The 24,919-nt window shown below is 42.3% G+C and overlaps 2 protein-coding genes across 2 annotated transcripts; both read right to left on the bottom strand.

The window, feature by feature from the left end:
* Window positions 1–15,752, bottom strand: cass4 (Cas scaffold protein family member 4). Its single transcript, XM_080025645.1, has 7 exons — window positions 15,635–15,752; window positions 5,118–5,537; window positions 3,948–4,028; window positions 3,701–3,817; window positions 1,762–3,027; window positions 1,555–1,638; window positions 1–694 (listed from the first exon to the last, which is right to left on the bottom strand). The coding sequence occupies exons 1-7, from the start codon at window positions 15,635–15,637 to the stop codon at window positions 278–280; spliced, it is 2,388 nt and encodes a 795-aa protein (XP_079881771.1). The 5' UTR covers window positions 15,638–15,752; the 3' UTR covers window positions 1–277.
* Window positions 15,753–17,255: 1,503 nt separating this feature from the next.
* cstf1 (cleavage stimulation factor, 3' pre-RNA, subunit 1) lies at window positions 17,256–23,833 on the bottom strand. Its single transcript, XM_080026346.1, has 6 exons — window positions 23,792–23,833; window positions 23,220–23,425; window positions 22,299–22,576; window positions 21,286–21,483; window positions 20,571–20,961; window positions 17,256–17,991 (listed from the first exon to the last, which is right to left on the bottom strand). The coding sequence occupies exons 2-6, from the start codon at window positions 23,386–23,388 to the stop codon at window positions 17,732–17,734; spliced, it is 1,296 nt and encodes a 431-aa protein (XP_079882472.1). The 5' UTR covers window positions 23,389–23,425; window positions 23,792–23,833; the 3' UTR covers window positions 17,256–17,731.
* Between the last annotated feature and the right edge of the window lie 1,086 nt (window positions 23,834–24,919).

Raw genomic sequence — 24,919 nt, 5'->3', positions numbered from 1 at the left:
TTATTTCTAAAGCCCTCTATTGTAGTAAAAATACAAGTCCATATAACGATTGTTCTTCTTGTTCTCGGGTCTTTTTCTTACATCATTGGCATTTTTACCAGTACCTGCCATACCATGATAACAGCAAAGAGCAATTATCTATCTGGATAGTGAAGCTTTCATTTAGTTTAGTATTAAATGAATGAAAAAGGGTTAACTGATGTCTAAATGACTTGTGAAATAAACCAATGTCTCTTGTTGTATACAAACAAATCATATATGCTGAATATGTGCACTCTCAGAGGTCAAGTGATATCCGAAAGTGCTGTGCTCTTTGGGCCAGTTCCTTTGCAAACTCCTGCGCCTCGTGCAGAGCTTGCTTGTCGGGGAAATGCAGCGCTGCCTTCTTGGTTGCGACGGCCAGCTGCTTCAGGAGAGCACACAGGTGGTTGCTCTTGCACAGGAGGCCTTGGCTGGACTCTCTACGTTGGGCTTCCCTGCACAAGGTGTCCACCAGTCTCTGGCCCACCATGATCACCAGCTTACTTTGCGAGATGAATTTCTCCGGTGGCTGGCCGTCCCGCAGGCTGCCCACGAAGCCCCCGATGGCCTTTTGGAGAGCGCCGAAGTAAAGCCGACAGTGCTCCGACATAGACGATGGTCGATGTTCTTCTGTGCCGCTGCCTGATCCGGAGGAGTGGCGCTTTAAATCAGTCTGAGCAGCGAGAGAAATGGAACAAAGAAGGTGAAGCATGCTGCATATCAACAGTATAAAAAGTGTTTCTGGTCTTTTTCTGACTACAAGGAAAGTCTTAGATCCCAGGTGGCTGGCTACAGAGTAGATAAATTATAAAATTCGAATTGTTCAATGAGGCAGAGTTTTCTTAGCCTGGAGAGACCAGCCTGATCTCGCACACGAGCATCACATTTGTTTCTCTCCCGCAGATCAGTCTAGCCTTTCTTCAATCCCCATGGAGAGGAGCCCACCAAGAAATGACGGGACCAATCAGGGCATGCATCCAAACCTAACGTTCTTCCCTTAAAGGTGCTCCGAGGAACTTTCAGTTTTTGTTCATTCTTGCATCACCTTTGGACAAAAGTGCTATTGCTTTCACAACGCCAGCTGTAGTTCCTCGGTAATACCCATGAGAGGTATTAAGAAAAACTATATAAAGAGAGCATTCTTTGCACTGATGGTCTCGTCTGCTGTTACATGTAATTCATGATCATGAGAGGAAAAATTAGACTGATTCAGAAAAATGTAAAAGTTCCTTCTAGCACCTTTAAAGTAGAAGGAAGCTTCTGATTGGTTCATGTAGTCGTCAATCTAGCCTTGTGAGACCAGCCGTATCACACAAGCGTATCCGTCATTCAATGTTGATGACACGTCTACATGAACCAGTCGGGGGCTGCCTTTCCCTAACGGACTGAAAATAGGTAGGGTCCTGCTGACTTGAGGCTAGATTGATGACTACATGAACCAATCAGGATCTGATTGATCTGCTAGAGGGAGACTATTGTGAAGCTTGTGAGATATGGCTGGTCTTGCGAGTCTGAAAAATAGTGGAAACTCACCTGTGACATATTAGAAACTGGCGCAACTTTTTCTCTTGGTTCCTTCTGCACTTCCTTTTGCTGCTTTTCAAAGTCATTCTTCGTCTGGAAAAAAAAAGTAAATAGAAAAAAAAATGTTTCATTACTTATTATACTCACATTGGTCAAAAGCTCATCATCTTGTAAACGATATTATTCATGATGATTAAGAAGATTCAAAGCTTTCACCTGTAACTCTACATAGTCGTTGTCATCCTCCACTAGGTCTCCTGCTTGTTCACTTCCATTCTTTGTCTCTGGCTGACCTGTGGTGTTGAGAGGCTCTGGATCTTTCTGAAGGGTCCTGAAGAGAAGCTTGCCGTTGGCGTTGACGATGGACCCCAGGCGCTTGATGTCCTCCGGAACTGTGCGTGCCACCATGACAAATCGCTCCAGCTGGTCTGGGGTCTGGACCTGCCCTGGGTCCTGACAGAGCGTGTTGAGGGGCCAGCCGGCCACGTTCAGGGCACCCACAGTTTGTTGCAGGATCACCCCCGAGTCTTCCAAGATGGACAGCTGTTTGTAGAGCCTCGTCTGGAGGTTAGCGTCCGTCAAACGCCGGGCATTGCCCTTCACATCCAGGGCAAAGTTAAGGAAGCACGTCAAGGAACACGCTATCCTTTCCGCGGCTTCTTTGATCTCCTTCAAGTGTTTCTCAAGATGCCCTTTGGTTCTCCAGTGACTGCTGACAAAGTCCATGAGACACGGCACGGCCCTGCAAACAGACTCTTGCAGCTCCAGGAGTCTGCGGCAAGCATCGTCCTGGCTTAGCATCACCTCTCGTAGGGGCTCGGGAGAGGACGAGCTCAGGGCCAGAGAGTCACATGAGCTGGTGGAGGAGCTGGATGCCGTGCTGATCCTTTGACTTTCCGCCGCAGAGAGACGTAGGGTCCTAGCTCGCTCGTTGTCCTCCTCTGCACTCCCCGGAAGCTCGCGGAAGGACGTGCAGGCCAGGAAGTTTCTCATCCGCTGCAGACGCACCCTGGAGAGTTCGTGAGCATTGCTCGAGTCGCCCCTACACTCCAGCGGAATGTGATCACTCTGGGGATCGCTGACGACTCGGGCAAAGGGTTCTTCCTGAGGTGGGACCGCATATACTAAGTCTTCTTTTGGCCGTTGAGTCGGGGGCTTTTTGTAAATGGGAATCCTCGGCAGCACTTTGGGTGGACTCAATGGGATGTCAAGGGAAGCAGGCTTTGGTATATCGTAAAGTGAGTGAGTCGGACTGTCTCTTTGATTGGGCCAAGGGTGTGCCGGGAGAGTATCGTAGAGCTGTTTGCAATTGGGCGGGCTTTGTTTGTCAGGACCCACTGGCACGTCGTAAATCCACTCAGGTTTGTGCGGGTTGGGAAGGGTGCCGTACCCACCCATCATTTTCTCTTGGGCCTCCGTGGTCGAGGGAACAGGGATGTCGTAGTTTGGGTCCTGAGGCAAAGGTGGTGGAATCGCATACACCTGTGCACAAGAAACAAGGTGTTAATATTACAGTTATGCAGAAAGGAAGGACAAGTGTGAATGAAGCAAAAATGTATTCATATGAATTTGGAAAGTAAGTGCCCTGTAGTGCAGGTCAGATCTGCTACTTTTCAGGTCAAAAACTGAGAACAACACAGTGAATGTATTACAGTTAGAGTCTTCTCTCAACTTCTAAAGCACTGAAATCAACTGAAGCACTATTCTGAAGGTTATTACAGAAGGATTTGTTCATATGTTGTTATTTATTTGATTTATACAAAACATGCAAGAAGTAAATCTTTGAGGACTGCACATAGTGTTATTTGATTTATAAAATGAAAAAAGGATGTATGCAAAATATGTTCTGTGAAAACTTTGGACACTATGTTCAAGTCTGACTTTGTCCAACATAGGCTGTATAAAATCTGTAACAGCAAGCTTGTCACCAGACATTTGATAAGCGAGGCATTTTGGAACAGGTGTAAACGATCTTGCCTCTAAAAGTGGTTGGACGTTGTTGTTGCATGAACTAGTTCATTCCAAGCATACGGAATGTTCAGCAGTGGTAAACAGAATATAAAAATATTTGACAGATGTGGCTGCAGCATTTTAAACTGAGCACATCATAGCTTCCTTGCTTCATTAATCTCTCAAACTGTCTGACACAACTTACATAAGAGTCTCCTGGACTGCTACACCTTAAGCTCTCCAGAGAGTCAAATCTTTTCTCCAGCTCTGAAATTGGAAGCAGTGAGTGTTTCCGTGGCAGATGTCTTGGAGTTGTTGATGCCTGCAAATCACACATCACAGAAAACAGTAAAGGACTTTAAACTCAGACCCACTCAAGTGACGGCATATCTAACATGGAGCCACTATACTGTTGATGCATTTGCTGCGTATATATATTTTGAGAAACTCACATTGAAAACAGACGCTCTCCTTTGGCTTGGGACGTCGTAAACCTCCCCTCTTGGACTGAACGCCATGCTCAAGCACGAAGGCTGCAGACAAGACAGACAGGATGTGATATTGGAGTTGACTTGAAGCAACACTTGAGCACTGCTTTGATCATAAGCTGCATCTACCTCATTGACCTTTTACATCAACGCGTTTATGGGGACAGTGTTTTGCTCTGAGGCCCGTTTGAGAGTGCCCGGAGAACCCTGTTACGCATGCACCTTGCCAATTAACGCAGCTCCATAATAGGAACCACGCTGCTCATTGGATATTAGCTCGCTACTGCAGAAGGGAACCCTGGAGCAGGAGAGGAAATGGTGAACATGTGGGTCGGATTTCTCCCCGTCCTTCTGCTGCACAGGCAACCCGTACAGACACTTTCTGTCTTGCTATAGGGTCCCTGGCGGCGTGGGCTCCTGTTTGCAGTTAAAAAAGTGTCTGAAGTCTGTGTCTGTTTGTCTTTTACAGGCCCATAAAAGAGCCCCAGTGCTGCATGCCTGTCCCCATGGAGAGGCCCCTGGTCCCCCCATCTGTAAGCTCTTTTTGCCAGCAGGGGTTTCGCAGCGTTGCATTTCTGCTCTGTAGCAATCTACCCCTCTAATCATGAGTGAACACTTCCCAAGGTAAAAGGACCAGCTGTGATCCCATAGCATTGAAACGGACTAACATCATTCAGGTTTTTTGCCTTTCTCTGCACAAATTCTTGCATATAGGCGAAGATGTAGGAGGGGGGGGGGGGTCATGTTAGTTAACACTTTTGCTCAGTCAGGAGCAGTGAGACAACGATTCTTAATAAACGTGTGTTTTGAATGAGCAGAAAGTTTTGATCAATCCAGGAGAATGAATATTTGAATGCAATCCAGAATGCCTTGCATTATACAGAATTAATTCCACCGGGTACCTGAATGTTGTCTTTTCCTTTACATGAATAAAGAAATGTCCACCATAAATTGATGGAAAAGGCACATATTGGTGCACATATAAGTGTTTGAGGCTCAAAATGTTCTGCTTAATACTCCCCCCTCCACCCCCCCGCCCCCACCTCCCTTTCCAATGTTGAATCAAAACGCCCAAACCTAGCCAATTTGTAGGCCTATAGATAGGGCAAATTTGTGCTTTTTTTTTTTTTTTACCTCAGGTCCATCTGTGGTGTGCTTAAGTGCTGCTGTGGAGCCTGGGCTTTTTGAAGCCGACAGAGGATTGGACGGGACCTTGTAGATCATGTCCATGCGTTCGTAGGCCGGGCTGCTGGGGGGTCGGGGTACACTCGGGATCTGGTAGATGTTTTGCGTGCTGTCCTCGGTTTTAGCCTCAGGTAATTTGTTTTTTTCGGTCCTATTGCTTGAAGGGCCCATATGAGTGGCTCCAGGTTGTGGTAAGAGCTGCAGTCTGTTTGCGGGGGCCAGGCCATGTCGGCCGTAAAGAGAGCACATCCACCATCCGCTGGTGCCTGCTACGTTCACATCAGTCACCGTGACAATGTCCCCTCTTCTGAAGGCCAGCTCGTCCGCTCGCTCGGCCGTGTTGTCATACAGAGCCTTGGCAAGTTTGTTCTAGGAGAATGCAACAGAGGAAATGGATTAAATGACGATAGGTGGTGCTGTGTGTTGCATATTTAAAATGAGAAGAGTAAGATAGTAAAGTCTAGACAACTTCAAGTACACACAAAGTTTCCTCTTGCGACACGATGCCACACAAGTTGCCCAAGTCAAGTTAGAATATCAAGGTGAAAAAATGACACAGCAATTTTAGTAAATCATAATTAACACAGCTAGATATTGCAAAGATATATGCATTATTTCTCCTATTGTCAGAGGGATTGTTAGAGTGATCCAAAACAAAAAAACAAGTTCTTTTTTTTTCTTTTTATTGCCATCTTTCTTTGTTCTGTATTTTCACTTCCTATGTGTGCTTCCTACTAAGACGTCAATGAAAAACAAGTATCTTTAAAGCTTCCTCTCACAGGCTTTGCAAGCATCTTATGTCATCACTCACCAAAAAATACATTGAACGGTGCAACGGAAAACCTCATTCCCACTGACATATTATGATTCCAATTTGTGCTGCCCTTTGCACGTTCTTTTTCCATTGCAAATCATTATTTTTTGCAGACTTAAACCCACCTGTATTTGGAACGAATCTTAAATTGCATTGTGTATATATATGCCAGAGCCACAAACACTGACGTTTGGCAATTTACTTTTTACTTCAGAGTGGACCTCTTTGCTGCGGTGGCTCTTGTTGTGCAGACCGTCATTATGAGAAACAAGTTGTGAATAATGAAGCATGCCTCTAAAATCAAAACCACAAGGCAGAGCAAGCAGCTTTGTGGTTTGACATACTGTGTAGCTACGCAGAAAATGACTGTTCACACTTATCTCATCAATAACGCGCACATACACACACACACACACACACACACACACACACACACACACACACACACACACACACACACACACAATCTCCTGCTGTGTGCTGCATGTGTGAAAGGGTAGATCTGGACAAATTCTCAGGGTTAGATACACCAGATAATTTCTGGGGTTCATGTGTGAAAGGGACTCACTGTCTAATCTAACACGTATGTTTGTTGAGTTGAGCCATACCTAGCTGTGTTGTTAAGTGTGTGTGTGTGTGTGTGTGTGTGTGTGTGTGTGTGTGTGTGTGTGTGTGTAAAAGGATTGGGAAGACCTTTGAATGGAATGTAACTGTTATATATCTTAATCATGCAGCCATCTCTGATCACACTTGACATTTTGGCTCATGTCTGTAAAAGGGCTTGTCTTTTATTTATCTTAAAAACAGTTGTATTGTATTCCAAGTTTGACAGTTTAAAAATGCTCCAATGTAACGTTGTCCTTCTGACACCAATGTAGGTGCAATGGTACAGACAGACCCTCAAGAAAACAAACAACACCACACACCCGTCAGCTGATGAGTGTGTATGTGCATGTGCGTGTGTGTGTGTGTGTGTGTGTGTGTTTAAAGGGGTGAATCCTCTGCAACAAAGAGCCTATTCACCATCAGAGCCTCAGCCACCTGTTGAGACGCGGGCCTGTGCAGCACAGTGACCGCAGCAGCAGACACACACACACACACACACACACACACACACACACACACACACACACACACACACACACACACACACGCACACACACATCAAGCCTCCAGCAAATTCCCTGCCTAATCCCCTGGGTCATGCTACAGACATGCAAGTGAAATGCATATAGGGTCAGATGACAGTCGGTCACCCTCACCACCGCCAAGATTTACGTGGTTGTTGTTGTAGCCTACTTTCTCCTCAGACTCATCCTCAGTGTATGTATGACACATGTCCTAACATGACATCCGCCATCTCTGCTTGTCGTGTGCACACTCATACTGTATTTATTCCATCCAGGTCATGACTAGATGTGCGTGTGTACTAATACGCCTTGCACAGTTTCACTCACTGCTAGTCATTGCACTGGGCCACAAATGCCATTTAAACCACATCCTAGTATGGTGTGACGTTTGTTTGTTCTTTACAAAAAGTTATATATTTTGTAAATACCTATATCTATAGCCTCCAGAGCACAACTCAATGTGACAAAGAATGAAAACTGAATGTGACTTGACATGAGCAAAGGGCCCCCGGCTTTTGGTGCTGTGTTTACCGGTGTCCCTGATTGGGTGTCTAATTGCATGTTGATCGGAGTGTACAGTAACAAAGTTGGATTTCAGCTGTGACTCTTTTGGATTCCTGCACACGCCTGCTTGTGGCGATCAGCCCCCTCTGACGGCAGCTGGCTCTACAAGCACTTTAAATCGCACAGCTGTCTCATGCCTCTAACCTCACCCTCTCTCCGCCCCGCTCCATCCCCTGTTCACAAATTAGCAATGGGCCCGTCGGACGCAACGCAAGAAAAATGCTTTTTAAAAAAAGCCCATGATAGGAGCTTGGGTCTGAGGGGGAATGAGCCTATCATGGTTGCCAACTGAAGGGGGAAGCTACTTTGGGTCAGTCCATCTGGATGTTGATGGATTATTGATGTGCTGCTCTAAGGCAGAAAGTATAGAATTAATTTAAAAAAATTAGATTTTGTTTACACCAAGCACTCGAGTACATCTATTATTTTCATTACTGAGGAATTTTTTTTTGGCATTTTTTTTTTGGCATTTTCAAGCTTTATTTTGATAGTACAGAGTTGAAATGGGGAGACAGAGAGAGAGAGAGAGGGGGGATAACTTGCAGTAAAGGTCCACGGGTCAGATTTGAACCCGCGACCACTGCAACGAAGGCCGGAGCCAATATGGTACCAATCTATCCACTACACCACCGGAGCGCCCGCTGAGGAATCTTTTGATTATCACTTCAATTGATTGCTTCATGTTAAGCCTATAAGCCTGTGTCAGGTGTCAAAGTACTTCTTTTGTTCAATGGACTCCCCAAACTGTAAAGCCTATTATTTTTAAGTTTATTTAAAGGTCATACATTATACATTAACTCCTCCTTTTATTGTCTTTTTGTTTTATGCTATATATCTGTTTATTTTATTTATTCTCTTATTTCCATTGCTTTTGCTTTGTTTTATGTTAACACTTTGAATCTGTGATTATGATTTATATAAGTCAGCCTACAAAAAAAAACAAGAGTCAAACATTCAAAAAATGAAGCTATGAAAACAAAAGAGATGGGCACGTTATCTTGTAACCGGAAATCCACATCTATGAAAGAGTGATGCTGTTGGGTGATATCCCCCATACAACCAGAGGACACATGTAGAGTCAGCATAATGAATGCATCTAGTCCCAGATAGATGGATAAAGAGAGACAGAGAGAGAGACAGATACAAAGAGACAGATAGAGAGAGAGAGAGAGAGAGAGAGAGAGAGAGAGACAGACAGACAGACAGAGACAGACAGAGAGAGAAAGCGAGAAAGAGAGAGACAGAGAGAGAGAGCCAGTGGAACAGGAACCAGGTCCAGGATATGTGGTTCCCAGTGTGGGAACAAACACCCTCATGGATGGCTCCGACCTTCTGACCTTTGAGCTGCAGGACATGACCCCGGGTCAGGTCAGCACCTCCATCCATTCTATAGAGCCAGACGCATGGCAGGGCTCCAGAACAACACACACACTGTGGTGATCAACCAATATGTCACACACAGAGACTAAAAAGACTTCCCTACCAATTTAGAGAAATGTTCATTTTCCCAGACAATAAGGCCAGGGGGAAGGATGTCCACAGATATGATTGCTTCTTTTTTTTACTTGAATTGGGACAGGAAGTCAGCCTGTAAATATGTAGTTAGTCATAGTAGATTTTTTCCCACAGTGTGTGACATAAAGAGATGGGGCAGGGAGAGAGAGAGAGCGATAGGAGAGATGGATACAGAGAGATTTGATGACCATGTAAATAACGTTCTGACATGCTTTGGGATTTGGTTCCTGTCAGTAATGTAGTTTATGTACTTGAGTACTGAACTTAAAGACCCACTTCACCAGTGGGAATATGAAGGTGTATTGAACTCTGAGATCCTATGTAGTATAAATGTGCAAACATTTTAGAAATCGGTTCATCCTAGCCTGAGAAAATGCAGAAAGAGTGTTTTATGGTCTCACTGTCTCACATTTCATATCAAGAAGATAGTCGTTACTCGTTACGTTCATGTTATATTGCTTTGAAGTCGGCTGTTGATTTTTATTTTATTTGCTAAAAGGCAATTGGCCACACGCTATGTGGACTTCTACATTGTTTCCCCTTGTCTTCTCGGAGTCCTACGTTTAATCTTTCCCCTGTATCTATAACACTTTTTACATTTGTTACTCTTGTATAATGTATTTTTACAAGCAAATACTATGTAAAAATTTGACTGGGCAACTTTTACCGGTAGTTGAGTAATATTTGACCAGCGATATATCTATACTGTGACTGAAGTACTGGGGTTGAGTACTTTGGCCAACACTGCTTCCTATAAACCTAAATGATCCTCAGATGTGCTCCATGGAAAATCACCTTCAGTCAGTCCTCTTATTAACCCAGACAAATCAAGAGAGAGGCAGGGATGTTGACTTGCTACTTGCTGCTCTGGTATTTCCTGTATGGGAACTGGTGAGAACTATGTCAAAATCCCATAAACAAACAGAAAAGAATTACAATAATAAAAAAACGTCTTGGGATCTTTGAGTGGACAATCAACACACAAAGACAGACATCACTAATCCTCCTTTAACAATATAAGGCTAAAGAGACAGTACATAGGCCTAATATGTTTTAAAACGAAACAAAACGTATTAAATATGGCTGAACTGATGCAATCTGCAATAGACTATTTTTTATTATTTTTGGGATGCAGTTCTGAATTGTATTTTAAAGTCTGTTTGTTCTGATTGAGGAATGAGTACAGAGGACGTAATGAGTATTGAGGGGGAAACTGTTATGTTAGTGCAGGAAATCCGATGTTTATTCTGTTTGGAAGACAAAGTCAAAGTCATCTTTATTTGTCAATTTCAAAATATGTACCAGACATACTGAGGAATCGAAATTGCAGTTAATCTCCGGCCCATGGTGCAATTAGAACAAAAAGGATAAAAGTAGGTACAGTAAAAAAACAATAAATGCACCGTTTGTCAAACAAGAATTGAATATTTCCAAATGAAGGGACTTTGTCTGAATTTAGCTGGTGATCTCATTGTTTTGCTTTTTGAATTATGCACAACTAGCAGATCAGCTAAGCTTACGATGTTTCTTCCGTACCAAGTTTTTGCTACACTACATTACGCTTCTCAGTTAGATAGAACAATGTAGGCTGTATAGAACAATTCCCCTAGCAATGATTAGGAGTCAATTGAATGTTTTTCGAAAAACAACTAGCCGTTTTAGACTGTATATCTATGAAGAAAAAAAGGGTTGTAAAGAAATACTGTAAAATGCAGTGCAGTGAGTAGTTTCAATGGTGTACATGGCTTTTTTAGAGGTGTAGACAGTGACAGTGGATGACAGACTGGGGCAATGTGAGCGGCAGCAGATAAGAGGCGGACTGCAGGCTCACTGCATGGTGGCAGGGGGAACTTATCTCAACACTCACACTCTGCTTTACTTATATTCTCACTTCCTCACGTCCATCTTTCGCCACCAGTCAAAGTGAGAATATGAAATGTTGCTTTACTCGTAGTTGTCATAGTTACAGTGTAAAAAGAGCTTGAGGGCTTTTTCAGATTGTGTTATGAGCCATATTTGACTTATGATCAGAAATAACCAGTGGCTAGTTGTCAATTTAAAGGTGCTACATAAAACATTTAAAAAATGACTACTTTTTTTGAGATGATACTTTAATAACGTTGAACAAATAAATAGATCAATTTGGCATGTAGTTTGAGCCTATACATTGACGTAACTTTGAGTGTCACATGGACAGATTTGCAGGAAGTCTAAAGGATCACTTAAAGGTAGCCTGCATAATTTCTGACCACCATTAGTGCTATAGAGCAATGTTCTGGTCAGTGGATCATGGCTAATCATGCTCAATGGTGTTTTGTGCCCTCAACGGAGCCTTTAAGGCAGCGCTGCTTGGATGGCCCTAACCCTAACCCTAACCCTAACCCTAACCCTAACCCTAACCTTAACCTTAACCTTAACCTTAACCAGGCAGCGCTGCCTTGAATGCACAAAACACCAAACACCTAGCTAGAAGATAGAAAACAAGTCAGCATTTATAATGATAACCGAGCTAATTCCCCTCGTTTTTTCGTTCTTTACGCTCAAATGGAGAAGAAATACGGCTCGCAAAGATGGCTGCCAAAACTGGTTTGAAAATGTTACAATGAAAATATGTTTGTCAGTTCACACACGAGCTAGCATGCATTCGTTTGGACACCAGGGGACAGCACCACAAGCTCTAAATACAACACTGACATACAACCACCTCATAAAGTTGATATGACCAACATGTTAGCAAAGAGTTGCTTATGAACACATCTAACTGACAAGGAGCAACATTTAAATTCATTTGGAGTGATGTTTTTCTAGCCCTCTGTTGAATGGAAGTCCAATATTTAACCCTTTTCAGCTCTGTTTTGGGCTCCACCAGGCCTGAGAAAAAATATATCTCATATTCAGCTGCTAAATAATCCAATTCTTTCACAGCTAGCTTGTCTATCGGAGATTGTTTTCACTGCAGGCAACCTGACACCCAAATAAAGAGCTCAGTAATAGAAAGATCATTGCTTCTGGTCATGCGCTAAGCAGCTCCTCAGAGCAGGGGGGGTGGGGGGGGGGCGGTGATGTTGGGTGATGATTCTCTGTGGGTTTGTAACCACCAGCGACTTGCTTTTCAGCTAAACTTCCCACTACAACCAAACATGACACACTCATCTTCTTAACAGGCATTTAGAGAAATGGTTGTGGAAAGCCCCCCAGTGCTGTTGCCACGCCATTACTATGAAATAGTTATCCATGATGTATTTATTATTACCATACACATTGCCTCGTCCACCACCACTCAGCTCTATTGAACAATGACTCATTCCATTCATTTGAACACACTTCTTGGTGAGTTACCATTGATGACTATGGCAATCTAGGATGCATGTCCTTAATGCCTGAGGGTTTTCTGAAAAAATAGTACGAATTGTAAAGTCTACCAAAACCTTAATATCTAAGCCTGTGTAGCACATAGAAACATGAAATAAAATACATTTAAAAGTTAAGGTTCACAGGTTTTATTTAAACATGCTCCCTTAGCGCTTACAAACCAACAAATATTTCTAAAAATCGTCAAAATTAGATGAATTAGAAAATTATTAAATATTGTTAATAAATAGATGCAATGTGTTGTGTGATTTTCGTCAGTAGTCTATAGTAGACCTTGATTCTGCGCACCAAACGCCACTAACTGTTCTGTCGCCGACATAGCTGGCGTATTTTTTTTACTATTTTGTTTTATTTTTTTATTTTTTTGATTGACATGATTTTCGGCAAACCACACAACTTTTGGGTGGTCACGTGGTCTTAAAAAAATCAACAAAACCCACCTCATGTGTATTTGAACCAATGACAGTGCATTCTATGCTGGGAATGCCATGAAAATTAGATAAAGTAATAATGCTGCACGACGCAGCATCAGGCAGGAGAGCCAATGTGGCATCGCGCAGCAGGCGTCATCAATGGGTTAAGGAGCCTACAGCCCAGCTGGCATATACAGTATCTTAGACATGTTTGGATGACAGCATGGACATTGGCTGGATAACACAAATGACGTGGTTAATTGGAGAAAGAAAAAAAACTTGCTCCAACTTCCCTGAGTGAATTTTAGGAGGATGCTCTAACATCTCCATGCTAGCTTTCTGCTGTTTAAAGGTGCACTATGCAGTTTCAGTGGAGGGGGATTTGTAAACATTTGCAGAGCCTTCATTTAGTTTACAAAACATATTTACTCTACATGTAATTCTTAGTATTGAATCATTATATCATCATAAATCAAAACTAAATTATTTTTAGGAACCTGGACCCAAACGTATAGAATATATACCAAACTGTGGGCCCTGCTGCTGTAAACAACTACATTGAAAAAATACATTTTCAGGAAGCTTCCTAACTTCAAACAGTGTTCCAGGGATCCAACTATCCCGTAAGGAAAGTTCATTTATTCACTTGTGAAAAAATACATCTTTTGACAATTTTCACTCCTCTGACACACCCAAAGTTACACAGTGCACCTTTAAAGCCCTCATGACTGTCTACTGCCTCCTGCTCTCAGATGATAAAGAAAGACATCAACACACACAGCACACTCAAGGGAAGGCGTCCCAAAATAGCTCTCCACACAATCTAAAAAAAGGAAATAATTCCCCTATACGATCCCACTTTATAGAGCGGAAATGACATTTTCTCAATCTGACTCTTAGTCACCGACCGAAAGGCAGACGGTTCCTTAACGAAGAATAAAGATGAGCTCATTCTCAACATTTTGCTTTTGCATGGGAAAATGTCAGGATGAGGCATATCCTTTTCCCTTATGCTGTGAGCCACAGATAGGACCTGGGAACAGTATATGCCTTTGCTATTAAATTAATCATGTTGAGTTTTTTTTTTTACGTTTTCCAACAAAAGACCCCCAGACCAAATACTGACTGTAACTTGTAGGCCCCAAACCTGAGAGAACAGATAGTTACAGGATGTAGATACTGCTTGGGGAGTAATTGAAGAACTCGTATTAATCAAATCATTTGAATCAATCAAACAGGACTGTGTGGGAGGAGAACAACTTCAGAATGCATTCTCTGAGTGTCTTGTTGGGCTAAGTTTTATAATCTTTTCTCCATATGTCGTTGGATACCTTGCAGTCGAGTGTATTTACTCTGAGGGGGAGGGTGGGGGGGTGTTTCGGGGGTCCATTGATCTTTTTCCTTTTTCTTTTTTAAGTTGCAAAAGGATTCAGAAAAGTTCACCCACTGTTAAAAAATAAAAAGTTGGAGTTTTGAGGCCAACTAAAACTCTTAGGTTTTAAGGAAAGCTGTCTACATTTGAGCCAACTTAATATATTTTGTTAAGATAACGTATCATTCATATGTCATGAAAAATGTATCTTTCACATTGTTTAACAACTCTTCATTTTGAGTACTGCATAGAAAAAATTTCAAACAATAACAGTAGTGCCAAATAATGATCTGTCATTATTAATATGTCTATCATGCATATTAAAAAAACAAACCAAGTTGGTCAAAATGTGTATTCAAACATTAAGCAGTGTTAAAACTGGCACAACTTTTCCTCTATAGAAGTCTTAGTATGTGGAACTCAGAACTTGAAGTAACATTACATATGCTGCATGATAAGTTATTATCTCAACAAAGGATAACTCGTTGGCCCAAACGTAGACAGCTTTCCTTCAAACTTAAGCATTTTAGTTGGCCCTCAAAACTGAACAACCTAGTGCAGACAGTTGCCTTGAGAGTCTTCCTTACGTTTGACCAATTTTAACAGTGCAAGTGAACTTACAATCCAACACAAACTCCTATCCAGTCAGTGACAGCACAGCTATGAGGTCGCTCAAACAAAAAATACACAAAGAGCACAGCAACAAATGTGCATGAGGCATCAGAGATCAAATATACAGGCGGCTTGATCAGCTGTCGAACACTGAGAGCTTGTTAAGATGTTCAAATAATAACACATATATTAGTATATTAGAGTTAAATTAATCAACTCTAATTAGGACCAAAGAAATTCCCATAATGCAAAGTGCAACATTTAAGGATTTTATCATCTGCATATAGTCCTGATGGTGCGTTTTTTTGGCCCATCCTGAGTTGATAATCTCCCTTCTAAAGACGTGTGTGTTAATGAGGCTCATAAAGTCTCACTCTCAGCCCTGTGATAGGATGAGGCCCCTCTCAGGTTACAGCCTACAGTAGGAGCAGGTCACCGGGGCTGTGTGTAGAAATAGGCGGTGGTAGCCGACACCGCTGAAGTTAAAGTGAAATCCAAGCAGGTGGTCCTCCTCACACAGGGACATTCCTCAGCAACACAACAGGGTAGATACAAAAGGACATTCAAAAAGCGAAATTCTAATATCATGCAATAAAAAAAAAGTTGAATGAGTTATTTTAAATGCTGTCATTTTGTTAGTCAAACCTAGTGGAGCAGCTGCAGACAGTACTCACCATGTTTATTTGATAGTTGTGTTCAGTGTCCACGCAGAGAGAGAAGTCCCTTTTCACTGAACCATCTCAGCCATGAGTGTGTGTGCAAACTCTGGGGTATTTTTTTATTCCTCTCCTGTGTCTCTCAAGCATATTGTCTGAGCTGTCACTGAGAGCCAGACTGTTTTAGCTGCTGGGCGTGGAAACACACAGCTCCGTGTCATTGACAGAGGCTTTACCACAGCCCCATTGGCCTAGAGAGAGATACCCCCCTTCCCCTTCTCTCTGCAGCTGCCCCACCCCACCACTGTGCCTGCACTAAACTCTCTGCCCTCCATCTCTGTGATAAAGCAGAAGTTACATTGCTTCTCATAAAGTTCGCTTTTCCAACTAACCAGGGCTATATTTTTTTTCCATTATTTTTGGTTTTAATTTGAACTTCCTGTTTCTGACAATTTCAACTTATTCCTCCAAATAGAGCAGATCAATGAGGGGGGGGGGGGGGGGGGGGGCGGGGGGGGGGCGGGGAGTTGTTTGAAGCAGAAATTCTTTTGGCTTTCCTGGTTGTTGTCTGGACAACACAGCCACAGCAGTGTCTGGGAGAGAGAGGGGTTGGGGGCTGGGGAATGCAGAGGGGTGATGGGGCAGGTTGACCTTCCAGTCTGAGGGTGCAGGCCCAAGTCCAGGAGGAAAAAATAAGGGCCTTTTTCTGTTTCCCTTTTTCAGATTTTCTTTTTGAGGATGTTACCAAACAAACATTTTTTTTTTTTTTTTTTGATTAGTCATGTTTCACAAATATTTCACTTTTGGTTTATGAATTTAGCAACCGATAAGAGGCAAGCACGAGAATAAGTAAATGCACGTACAATGTCTTTGGCAGTGTGTGTGTTTGTGTGTGCCCCTTTTGTGATCGCTGCAGGTTGCTCAATTTTTTGCAGCAATGATTGTGGTCATTAACACATGTACAGGACATTACCATAGCTGTGGTCATGATGAGTTCTCATGGGAATTTTCCAACATTCAATTCATAGAAGAAGAAGCTTGTTTCTATTCATTGTTTAATAAAAATCTGAATTACAACAAAGGACACGGACAAAAATCAACAAGTAGAAAAGACAACAAAGCTACCCGGCGGATGAGAAGAGTTACAACTGAGCTTTAACAAACAGGGGAAGGAGTTTTAAAAAGGTTTAGACTTTCAGCTCAATAAGGCAAAAGTTCAGTGTATTATTCACAATGTGTTCTTGTAAAAAAAAATAAGGAAAAATCTAGAAAAGAAGTGCCCTCACTCTTTACATTAAGATTAGGGATGTGCGCGACAACGTTTTTTCTAAACTGACTAGTTCAAAATGAAGGAATCACTAAGACTGAGCACTTTTTAACCTATAAGGGCAAACTCACCTGTGTTGAAAAATAGGATTGTGTGTGTGTGTGTATAAAAGCCATTTGAAATGCTAAATATAATATTCAAATAAGAAAATCTTATTTTAGATGCTGCGAAAAAAAGTAGGGAATTTTGGGACCACCATGGTCATGGTAATTCATTTCAGAATAACATGACGTTAAAACGACTTATTTAATTATTTAATAACAGATTATTGCTTTGGATGTTAGAACATGTATTGTAGAAATGTATTGTATAAAACATATGTGTGCTTATTTTAAATGAACAAAGTGTTAAAAAGATATGACAGTAATTTGGGCGCAAATTATCTTAATATATATGAAAAAAGGAAATGTTTCAATACAAAATTAATCGACAGTATTTCCAATGCCATTTAACAAGATCTTAACCGTTTAGTCGTTTTACCGCGCACATCTCTAATTAAAAAGGTGGAGCCAGTGACACACACACACACACAGCGGATCATGAGGAGATATTCACAGATTTTGAGAGAAAAGGTGATTTTGTCAACAAACCTTAAGAACCTTTAAGGATGAAAAAAATGGTTGACACAATTCCACTGAACAATCTCAAATGAAAGTTAAAAAAAAAAAACACTTCCAAGGGGCGATGGAAGCCAAGCAGTCCAGCATCCCTGTGAATTTCTCAGTGAATTGGTTATGAGAGTAGACAGTGGGGGGGGGGGGGGGAGGGGCTCTGTGAGTGTGTTTCTCTCAGTCTGTGGTGGTGCGTCGGTACCAGAAGCGGGCCCTGAAGTCGTCGCTGCAGGTCATGAAGCCGGGGTTGGTGGGCGAGTGGACGATGCAGCGCACGATGTTGTTGTGACCCAGAGACAGCAGGTTCTTCCTCTCTGCGGTGCGCGAGTCCCAGCAGCACAGGCTGATGGTGCGCTCGTCTGGCAGCAGCACGTAGTCCTCTGTGTGGTTGAACACGCCCTGGGTACGGTGCATCTGACGCCCACTCAGACCCGCACCTGGAACACACAGGGAGGGAGGGAGGGAGGGAGGACATGTCAACAGGAGGACTCACTGCACCGCTACATCCACAAAATGTTAGTGTCTGTTGACATAACTTTCAAGCCGATAGTTAGTTAGCCTGCTATCGGTGTATGAGTGTGTGTGAATGGAAACGTGGGAATGGGTTAGGGGGAACAGGACTCCCTGGAAAAAAAGAGTCTTCGGTCTCAATGGGAATTCCCTGTATAAATAAAGGTAAAAAAAAAAATCTGTTTCCACAGTTTACATACATAACAACAGCGTGTGAAAAGTCTGGAGCCACATCTCCAGACTAAAACAGTCAAAATCCTCACCATTTTAATTGAAACTGCATTCTTCTTGTATTGCAGTGTAGAGCTACGGTAACCTAGGAGCCCTAGCACTTTACATATTCAAAGAAAAAAAAAGTATGACCAGGCTGTTTCTTCTAATATAACCCTGTCTAGCTGCATACTTGAGCCAGCGATTTGGGTTTTATTGTTCATATTGACCGGTCAAACGTCACGCCACCCAGTTGGTCGGGGGGGGGGGGGGTTGCTAGAGTTTTACCCACATCTAACACTTAATGTAAAAGCAGCAACTGAACTACGCTTGTTTTTTTTCTTACCTGTAACCATATAATAATGATGTATGATATGCCCCGGGCCTTAGGATTCACAGTCAGTCGCAAAAGCCAGCATTGGACAATCAGCTGGCTGGGCAACTTACCAGAAAATATATCAAAACAGACATTCTGAATCTCAAACAAAGCAACCTCAGTCATGTTTGGTAATCAAGCTCAAAACCCCTTCCTTTTTCCAAAGTTGGCCTGATGATGTTACGATGTCACTAAAGGATTGTGGACTCCAGTTCACAGTGATAAAAGGAAACTGAACAGTGCCTTCTGGTGGACAAACTATGTCATACACTGTGTCTGCATGAACCAAATCAGATTGTCAGCATTACATTGCTGCTATTTCTTGTGACTTACCTGCTGACACACAGTATATGAAGACAACAATAGCTTGTAATAAAGCTCAAATGCACTGTAGTGGAGGAGGTGGGTCGATTTGTAACTGAGATAGTGGAGAATTTGTGAGTGATGATTGGTGACTGGTACACAAGGAGCACGGCATGGACTTGTAAAACAATTGACAACACCGAGCGCTGCATAATGTAGAGCCCACACATTGCAGCTTTTGCAATTTTTCTGATCTAATTTGTTTCCAATTGAAATTCTGACTTGGAAATCTAATAATGGTTGAGCAGCCCTAGACGAGTCAGCACTTTAACCCTAATCACTGTTTAATGACAAACCCAACATGCAAGTTTACAGAGCCAAACACAGGAAAAATTGTCACAAACCTAATAGATGAATTGCTTGTCAACTATTATTGTACAGCATTCTATGTATTGGAGCCATCTTTGTCCAGCTTTGTTGTTGTAAGCACAGTTCATTAGCTGTCCATTTCTATCAGAACTGTGTATAACATTAACAACTTAAAACTGGAGTATACATCCTTATTTTTGTGTAAATGTACTGGGTCAATATAGCAGATTTTAAATCTGATTTAAGTAATAAAGATGAGATCCAAAGTGTCACAGTATTCATTCAAGCAAACAAAAAAAGGGAAAAATGTCACTGTGTCAATTCCAACACATAAATGCAGATATACTACAGAGACATGACGTTTATCATTCACAGAACCTGGCAGGATATGACACAATGACTCACAGAATGCCAGGGGATTCTGTAAACTAACTAACTCTGTTGTAAGCTTTGTGGAAAATGTACAAATGTGATAAACGGCACGTCCATCCATTCACTGCGACTGAAACAAACCTGAAAGAATTGTGTTCATTTGAAGATTCAGACACGTTTGGCAGCTCAGCATTAACGGGTGTTAGAAAAATATCCACAGCCTGTCGTGAGCCATTGCTTGAAATAATATCAATACATTAAATATTGCAGTAAATTCCCGTAGCTGCTGACACTGTAAACTGCTTCTCTGGAACCAGTAATGGTCCTTTATCATTTTTTTCTTTTTCCATTTAATTATTTTTACGGACCATGGTACGGATATGGTGGTATGGAGCACACAACATTAAAATAATAACAAAACAAATCAATGGTGTACGCCATGGACAAAACCAAAACGCTACTTAAACAAATGGTAGGACATTTTTCACCTGTTTTTCCAATAACTTTTGGCCTTTCAGAATATGCCATGTACATAACATGTAAACGTAGTCACTTTTGGAAAAACACCCAATTTAGGCCAATTACTCGGACCCTGGAACTGAGGAAAACAGTACCAAACCTAATTTGAGATACCTATTGAATGAGATAAAAGAGTTGTTTTGATTGTTTTTTAATCTGTCCGCTGTCCCTGATTTAAAAAATGAAACAAAAAAAAACAACTCCTAAATGGTCAAATAAATGGTAAATGGACTTGACTTATATAGCACTCTTTAGCCGATTTTCTCAGCCACAAAGCGCTTTAAATTTCTTACCACATTCACCCATTCATACACACACTCATACACCGATGGCAGTATTTAATCCCCCTCTTCTTACCTGTGTATTTGACCAGCGTGCGGCCCGTGCTGATCTCCCACAGCTTGACCACGGAGTCCTTGCCGCTGGACAGGATGTACTTGGAGTTCTTGGAGAAGACGGCGGAGCACACCTCGGCCCCGTCGTGGGCCTTGTCGAAGGTGGTGACGCAGCGGTTGGACACTCCGTCCCACAGCTTGATGGAGCCGTCTTTGCTGCAGGACACGTAGCTGTTGGCCGAGTGGTTGTAGCTGACGCCGCTGATGGTGTCGGTGTGCTGGTCCAGAGGGTTACAGGACACAAAGCACTGGAAGGTGTTGACGTCGTACAGGCGCAGCGTCGGGTGCTGCGTGCCCACCAACAGGAAGTCGCCGTTGGGATGGAAGGAGATGGAACGTAGCATCTCTGCCTCCTGTTTGTAGGGGAACGGATAAAGACAGAACATTGGATTACAATAGATATTATAGCGGCACCATTTCACCAAGAATGTAATGTTGCCTTTTTTCCTCCAAGCCTTGTTTACATTGTTTAGTCCATTTCTATGTAGCTTAGCATGGTATGTCCATTATCTTTTTCTTTTTTACACACATCTGTTTATTAAATGTTCAACATTGAGGTAGAAGAGACAATGAACAGTCCAATCGTATTCAAACTAAGGTGACATGTCTACTTTCAAGAGAACAACTGTTTTTCCCAAACCCCATGACAAATGATAGGAAATGATGTGCACACTGACCTGTATATATTTGAAAGCTCTTTTTGCAGAGGGCTTGGAGTAGTCAAAGAGTTTGAGGGTGTAGTCTCTAGAGCCAGAAGCGAGGATCTGTTCAGTGGGGTGGAAGGCCAGGGTGGTGACCTCGTCAACGTGGTCGTACAGCGTTCTGATGACAGGGTGATTCTCCATGTTCTGCTGCGCTGTCTCATTCATCATCACCTGATCATTAAAAACACAAAAAAAAGAACAGTAAAAATAGGCCATATAAAGGAATAGTTCAACATTTCTAGCTTTTTGCCTCACTCTCACTCTCAAGAACAGGTGACAGAAACCGTTCCTGTAACTGTGCGTGCATTTTTTTTATACAGAAATGGGCAAAGGTCGCTCATCCAGGTTAGCTTAGCTCAAACACACTGGGAGTCATGGGTAGCAGGTCAACATTTACAACATCATCACTAAACGATAGAGCTGCAACGATTAATCGACGAATCGATTATTAAAATAATCGCCAACTATTTTGATAATCGATTAATCGTTTCAAGTCATTTTTTAATAAAAAATTTCCAAATTCTCTGATTTCAGCTTCTCAAATGTGAATATTTTCTGGTTTCTTTAATCCTATTATGACAGTAAACTGAAATAGCTGTGTGTTTTGGACATAACAATACATTTGAGGACGTCAACATGGGCTTTGGAAAATTTATCAACATTTTTCACCATTTTCTGACATTTTACGGACCAAAACAGTAATCGATTAATCGAGAAAATAATCGACAGATTAATCGATTATCAAAACAATTGTTAGTTGCAACCCTACTAAACGCTCCTGTGTGCTTATTGGGACTTGTTTATTTACCACGTTATGTTGAGTTCTAGATTTTAACACGTGATGTCATTTTAAAACCAAATACATACAGTATGTGACCGTCACAGGCCCTTCATGATTTCTTTCCAGAATGTATTGGGATTCTAAAATGACACTGATCTTTAACAAAACGTTCATCAGTGTATTCTGCTCTCCAATCTGCCTTCACCTCAATGGGCATGGCGCTCTTGGCCAGCATGCGCTCCGTATCCAGGATCTTGATGGAGGCGTCAGCGGAGCCGGTGGCGATCAGCTGTCCGTCTCGGCTGTAGGAGGCCACGCGGCACGGCCCCTTGTGTGACGTCACGTAGCAGGTCTCGTACTCCGAAGCCTCCGGGGACATGGTCTGGACATCGGCGTCAAACTCCATGTCGATGCCCACGCCGGGGGCCACCGTGTCCGATCGCCCGATGGCATACTGAACCGCACTGTCGTCATTCTCAAACCCTGTAGAGAAAAGTTGGGGGGGGGGGGGTTAAGGGGTGGGGGGGGTGACTGCTCGGTGAGTGCCTGCCCTCCTGGACCAGTAACACACAGCTCCAACAACCAGTGTTGCCAGGTCAACGTTTAATAAGCAAGTTTGGGATTTTTTTTTGTTTGTTTGTAAAGTCGCTTACCCCGCTTGGCTGTAGCGGGGTAGCGTTTTTTGTGCCCAATGCCCATGCACTACATGAAGCTTAGGTTTCTTATCTGTCATGTTATTTTACTACGTTAGACTACTTTTAAGTGATTACAAAAATATTTTACAATCTAAATAAAGGAGGCTTAGTATGGCTCCCTCCTTACAATGAATATTATATTAGGAAGTCCAACTATTTTTATTTAAAAAATACGAGTGATTTAAGAAGATAGAATGTAAGGTTGTTGATGCAGTGGCTGCAATACAAATCCCTTATCATCATTGTAGAGATGGACAAGATTGAACTTCATGGTAGGTTATATGATGTGTATAACTATAGGCGAATTGCAATGCCTGAAGAAAATGGTCTGGGATATATATGAGGTTGCTTCTTTAGGGCTGGTTGCTTGTTCCTTTCGCAAAATCTGGCAACACTGGCTCAAACCCATAGACAGATGGAACATATCATACCTATCTTCGCAAGCTGCATCAGCTGCTCGGAGGGCGTCACTATACTGGGTGGTTTCACCTCGTTGGTGAGACTGTTGGCGATGCTGGTGTATCCGTCATAGAGCAGCTGGCTGATCATGAGCCTGTACAGGTGCTGTCGGTCCTTCAGAGTGGGTTTAGGACGGTACATGATGGGGAACGGGCCAATATAGTAACTACTAAGCAGCCTGAAACAAAAGACACAATGGCAACAATTATGTTACTGCTACGTTAGCTGCTCTTAAGTCCTCTCCGATTCACAAGACTGCAGTAGTCTAATGCAGTACCATAACGTGAGGTTCAAACACACACCGTTTGGTAGGACTATTCTACACTGCATCCAGCCACAACGAATGAATGGAGCAGTGCTGCTAATAACGTTAGCACGTTGTTGCTACTAGTAAGACAGCGCAGAAACAACAGCAGGTTAAACGCTGTTAAATCCCCTAACAGACTGAGCGTCTGGGCAATGAAACAACAGTGGTATGTGCTGTGTAATGACACCAGCTGCATGCTATTGCTCGCTTTTGTTTTAAAAAACGAAACATTCTTACCTTCTTACCCTCTTCAAACTTCCAATGGCGCTCCTGGACACGAGCGTGCCGTGCGTTACGCTGTACGTACGTCACGTGCGTCCTACGTCACAGCAATGGGAGGCAGTGTACCGTTCACAACCAAACATAACAGTCTATGCACAAAAGGTCAGCCTGCAAAATTGATATGCATGCGTCCATTCTGGAATTGTAATCATAATTTAAAGTTTTATTCGGATGTCTGTGCACACAATTGATCAATCAAAAGTAATCAAAAAACGGTATATTACAGAAAATACCAGTGAAACATTCATTCAAGCATTTTCTTCAATACCACCCCGCCCCTGTAACTCAGTTAAGGAGCTCTTAGACAACTTTAACGGCAAAATTACAAGTATTATAGATGCTATTGCGCCCACTAGGATGAAGGTTGTCTCTGGTAAGAAAATATCTCCTTGGAGAAATGCCCCGCAGGTCAGAATAGAAAGAAGAGAGTGCCGTAAAGCAGAACGCAGGTGGCGAAAAACAAATCTCCTTGTTCATTATGACATCTTCAAAGAGAAACTGTGCACGTTTAACTCAGAACTGAGAAATGCAAGGCAGTCTATCTTTTCTGACTTCATCACCAAAAACGACAACAATGCACGTGCCCTGTTTGCTACTGTCGACAGATTAACAAACCCTCCTGTGCCAGTAGCGTCTGAACATCTCTCCACAAGAGCCTGCAATGAATTTGCCTCCTTCTTTACTGAGAAAATTCACAAAATTAGACAAGCTGTCACTGCATCAATACCAAGTTCAACATATGTGTTCCCTCTTAAAATCAATTCAAATGCAATGACAGAATTTTATCTTATAAACCACAAAAACCTGGAGGACATTATACAACACCTGAACTCCTCATCCTGTTGCCTTGACATTCTGCCCACAGGCTTCTTTAAAACTGTTTTTAGCTGTATGGCCTCAGATGTTCTACAAATTGTCAACATGTCCCTTCAGACAGGTGTATTCCCACAGGCCCTGAAAACAGCAGTCATCAAGCCACTCCTAAAAAAGGACAATCTAGATACATCACTCGTGAAAAATTATAGGCACATATCTAACCTACCATTTTTAAGTAAAATCATTGAAAAAGCTGTTTATCAACAG

Source organism: Ammodytes marinus, assembly GCF_949987685.1.
Source record: "Ammodytes marinus genome assembly, chromosome: 4".
NCBI lineage: Eukaryota > Metazoa > Chordata > Actinopteri > Uranoscopiformes > Ammodytidae > Ammodytes > Ammodytes marinus.
The sequence above is the reverse complement of the archived record's forward strand: the minus strand, read 5'-3'. Positions and strand labels throughout refer to the sequence as shown.

Excerpts from the sequence above, each read along its gene's own strand:
- cstf1 (XM_080026346.1), bottom strand. The coding sequence starts at position 23,388 with ATGTACCGTCCTAAACCCACTCTGAAGGACCGACAGCACCTGTACAGG. Across the intron at positions 20,962-21,285 it reads GAGCTTTCAAATATATACAG|GAGGCAGAGATGCTACGTTC; the intron begins GTCAGTGTGCAC and ends CCCTACAAACAG. Across the intron at positions 17,992-20,570 it reads CACGCTGGTCAAATACACAG|GTGCGGGTCTGAGTGGGCGT; the intron begins GTAAGAAGAGGG and ends TGTGTGTTCCAG.
- cass4 (XM_080025645.1), bottom strand. Across the intron at positions 3,028-3,700 it reads GCAGTCCAGGAGACTCTTAT|GTGTATGCGATTCCACCACC; the intron begins GTAAGTTGTGTC and ends TCTTGTGCACAG. Across the intron at positions 1,639-1,761 it reads ACGACTATGTAGAGTTACAG|ACGAAGAATGACTTTGAAAA; the intron begins GTGAAAGCTTTG and ends TTTTTTTTCCAG.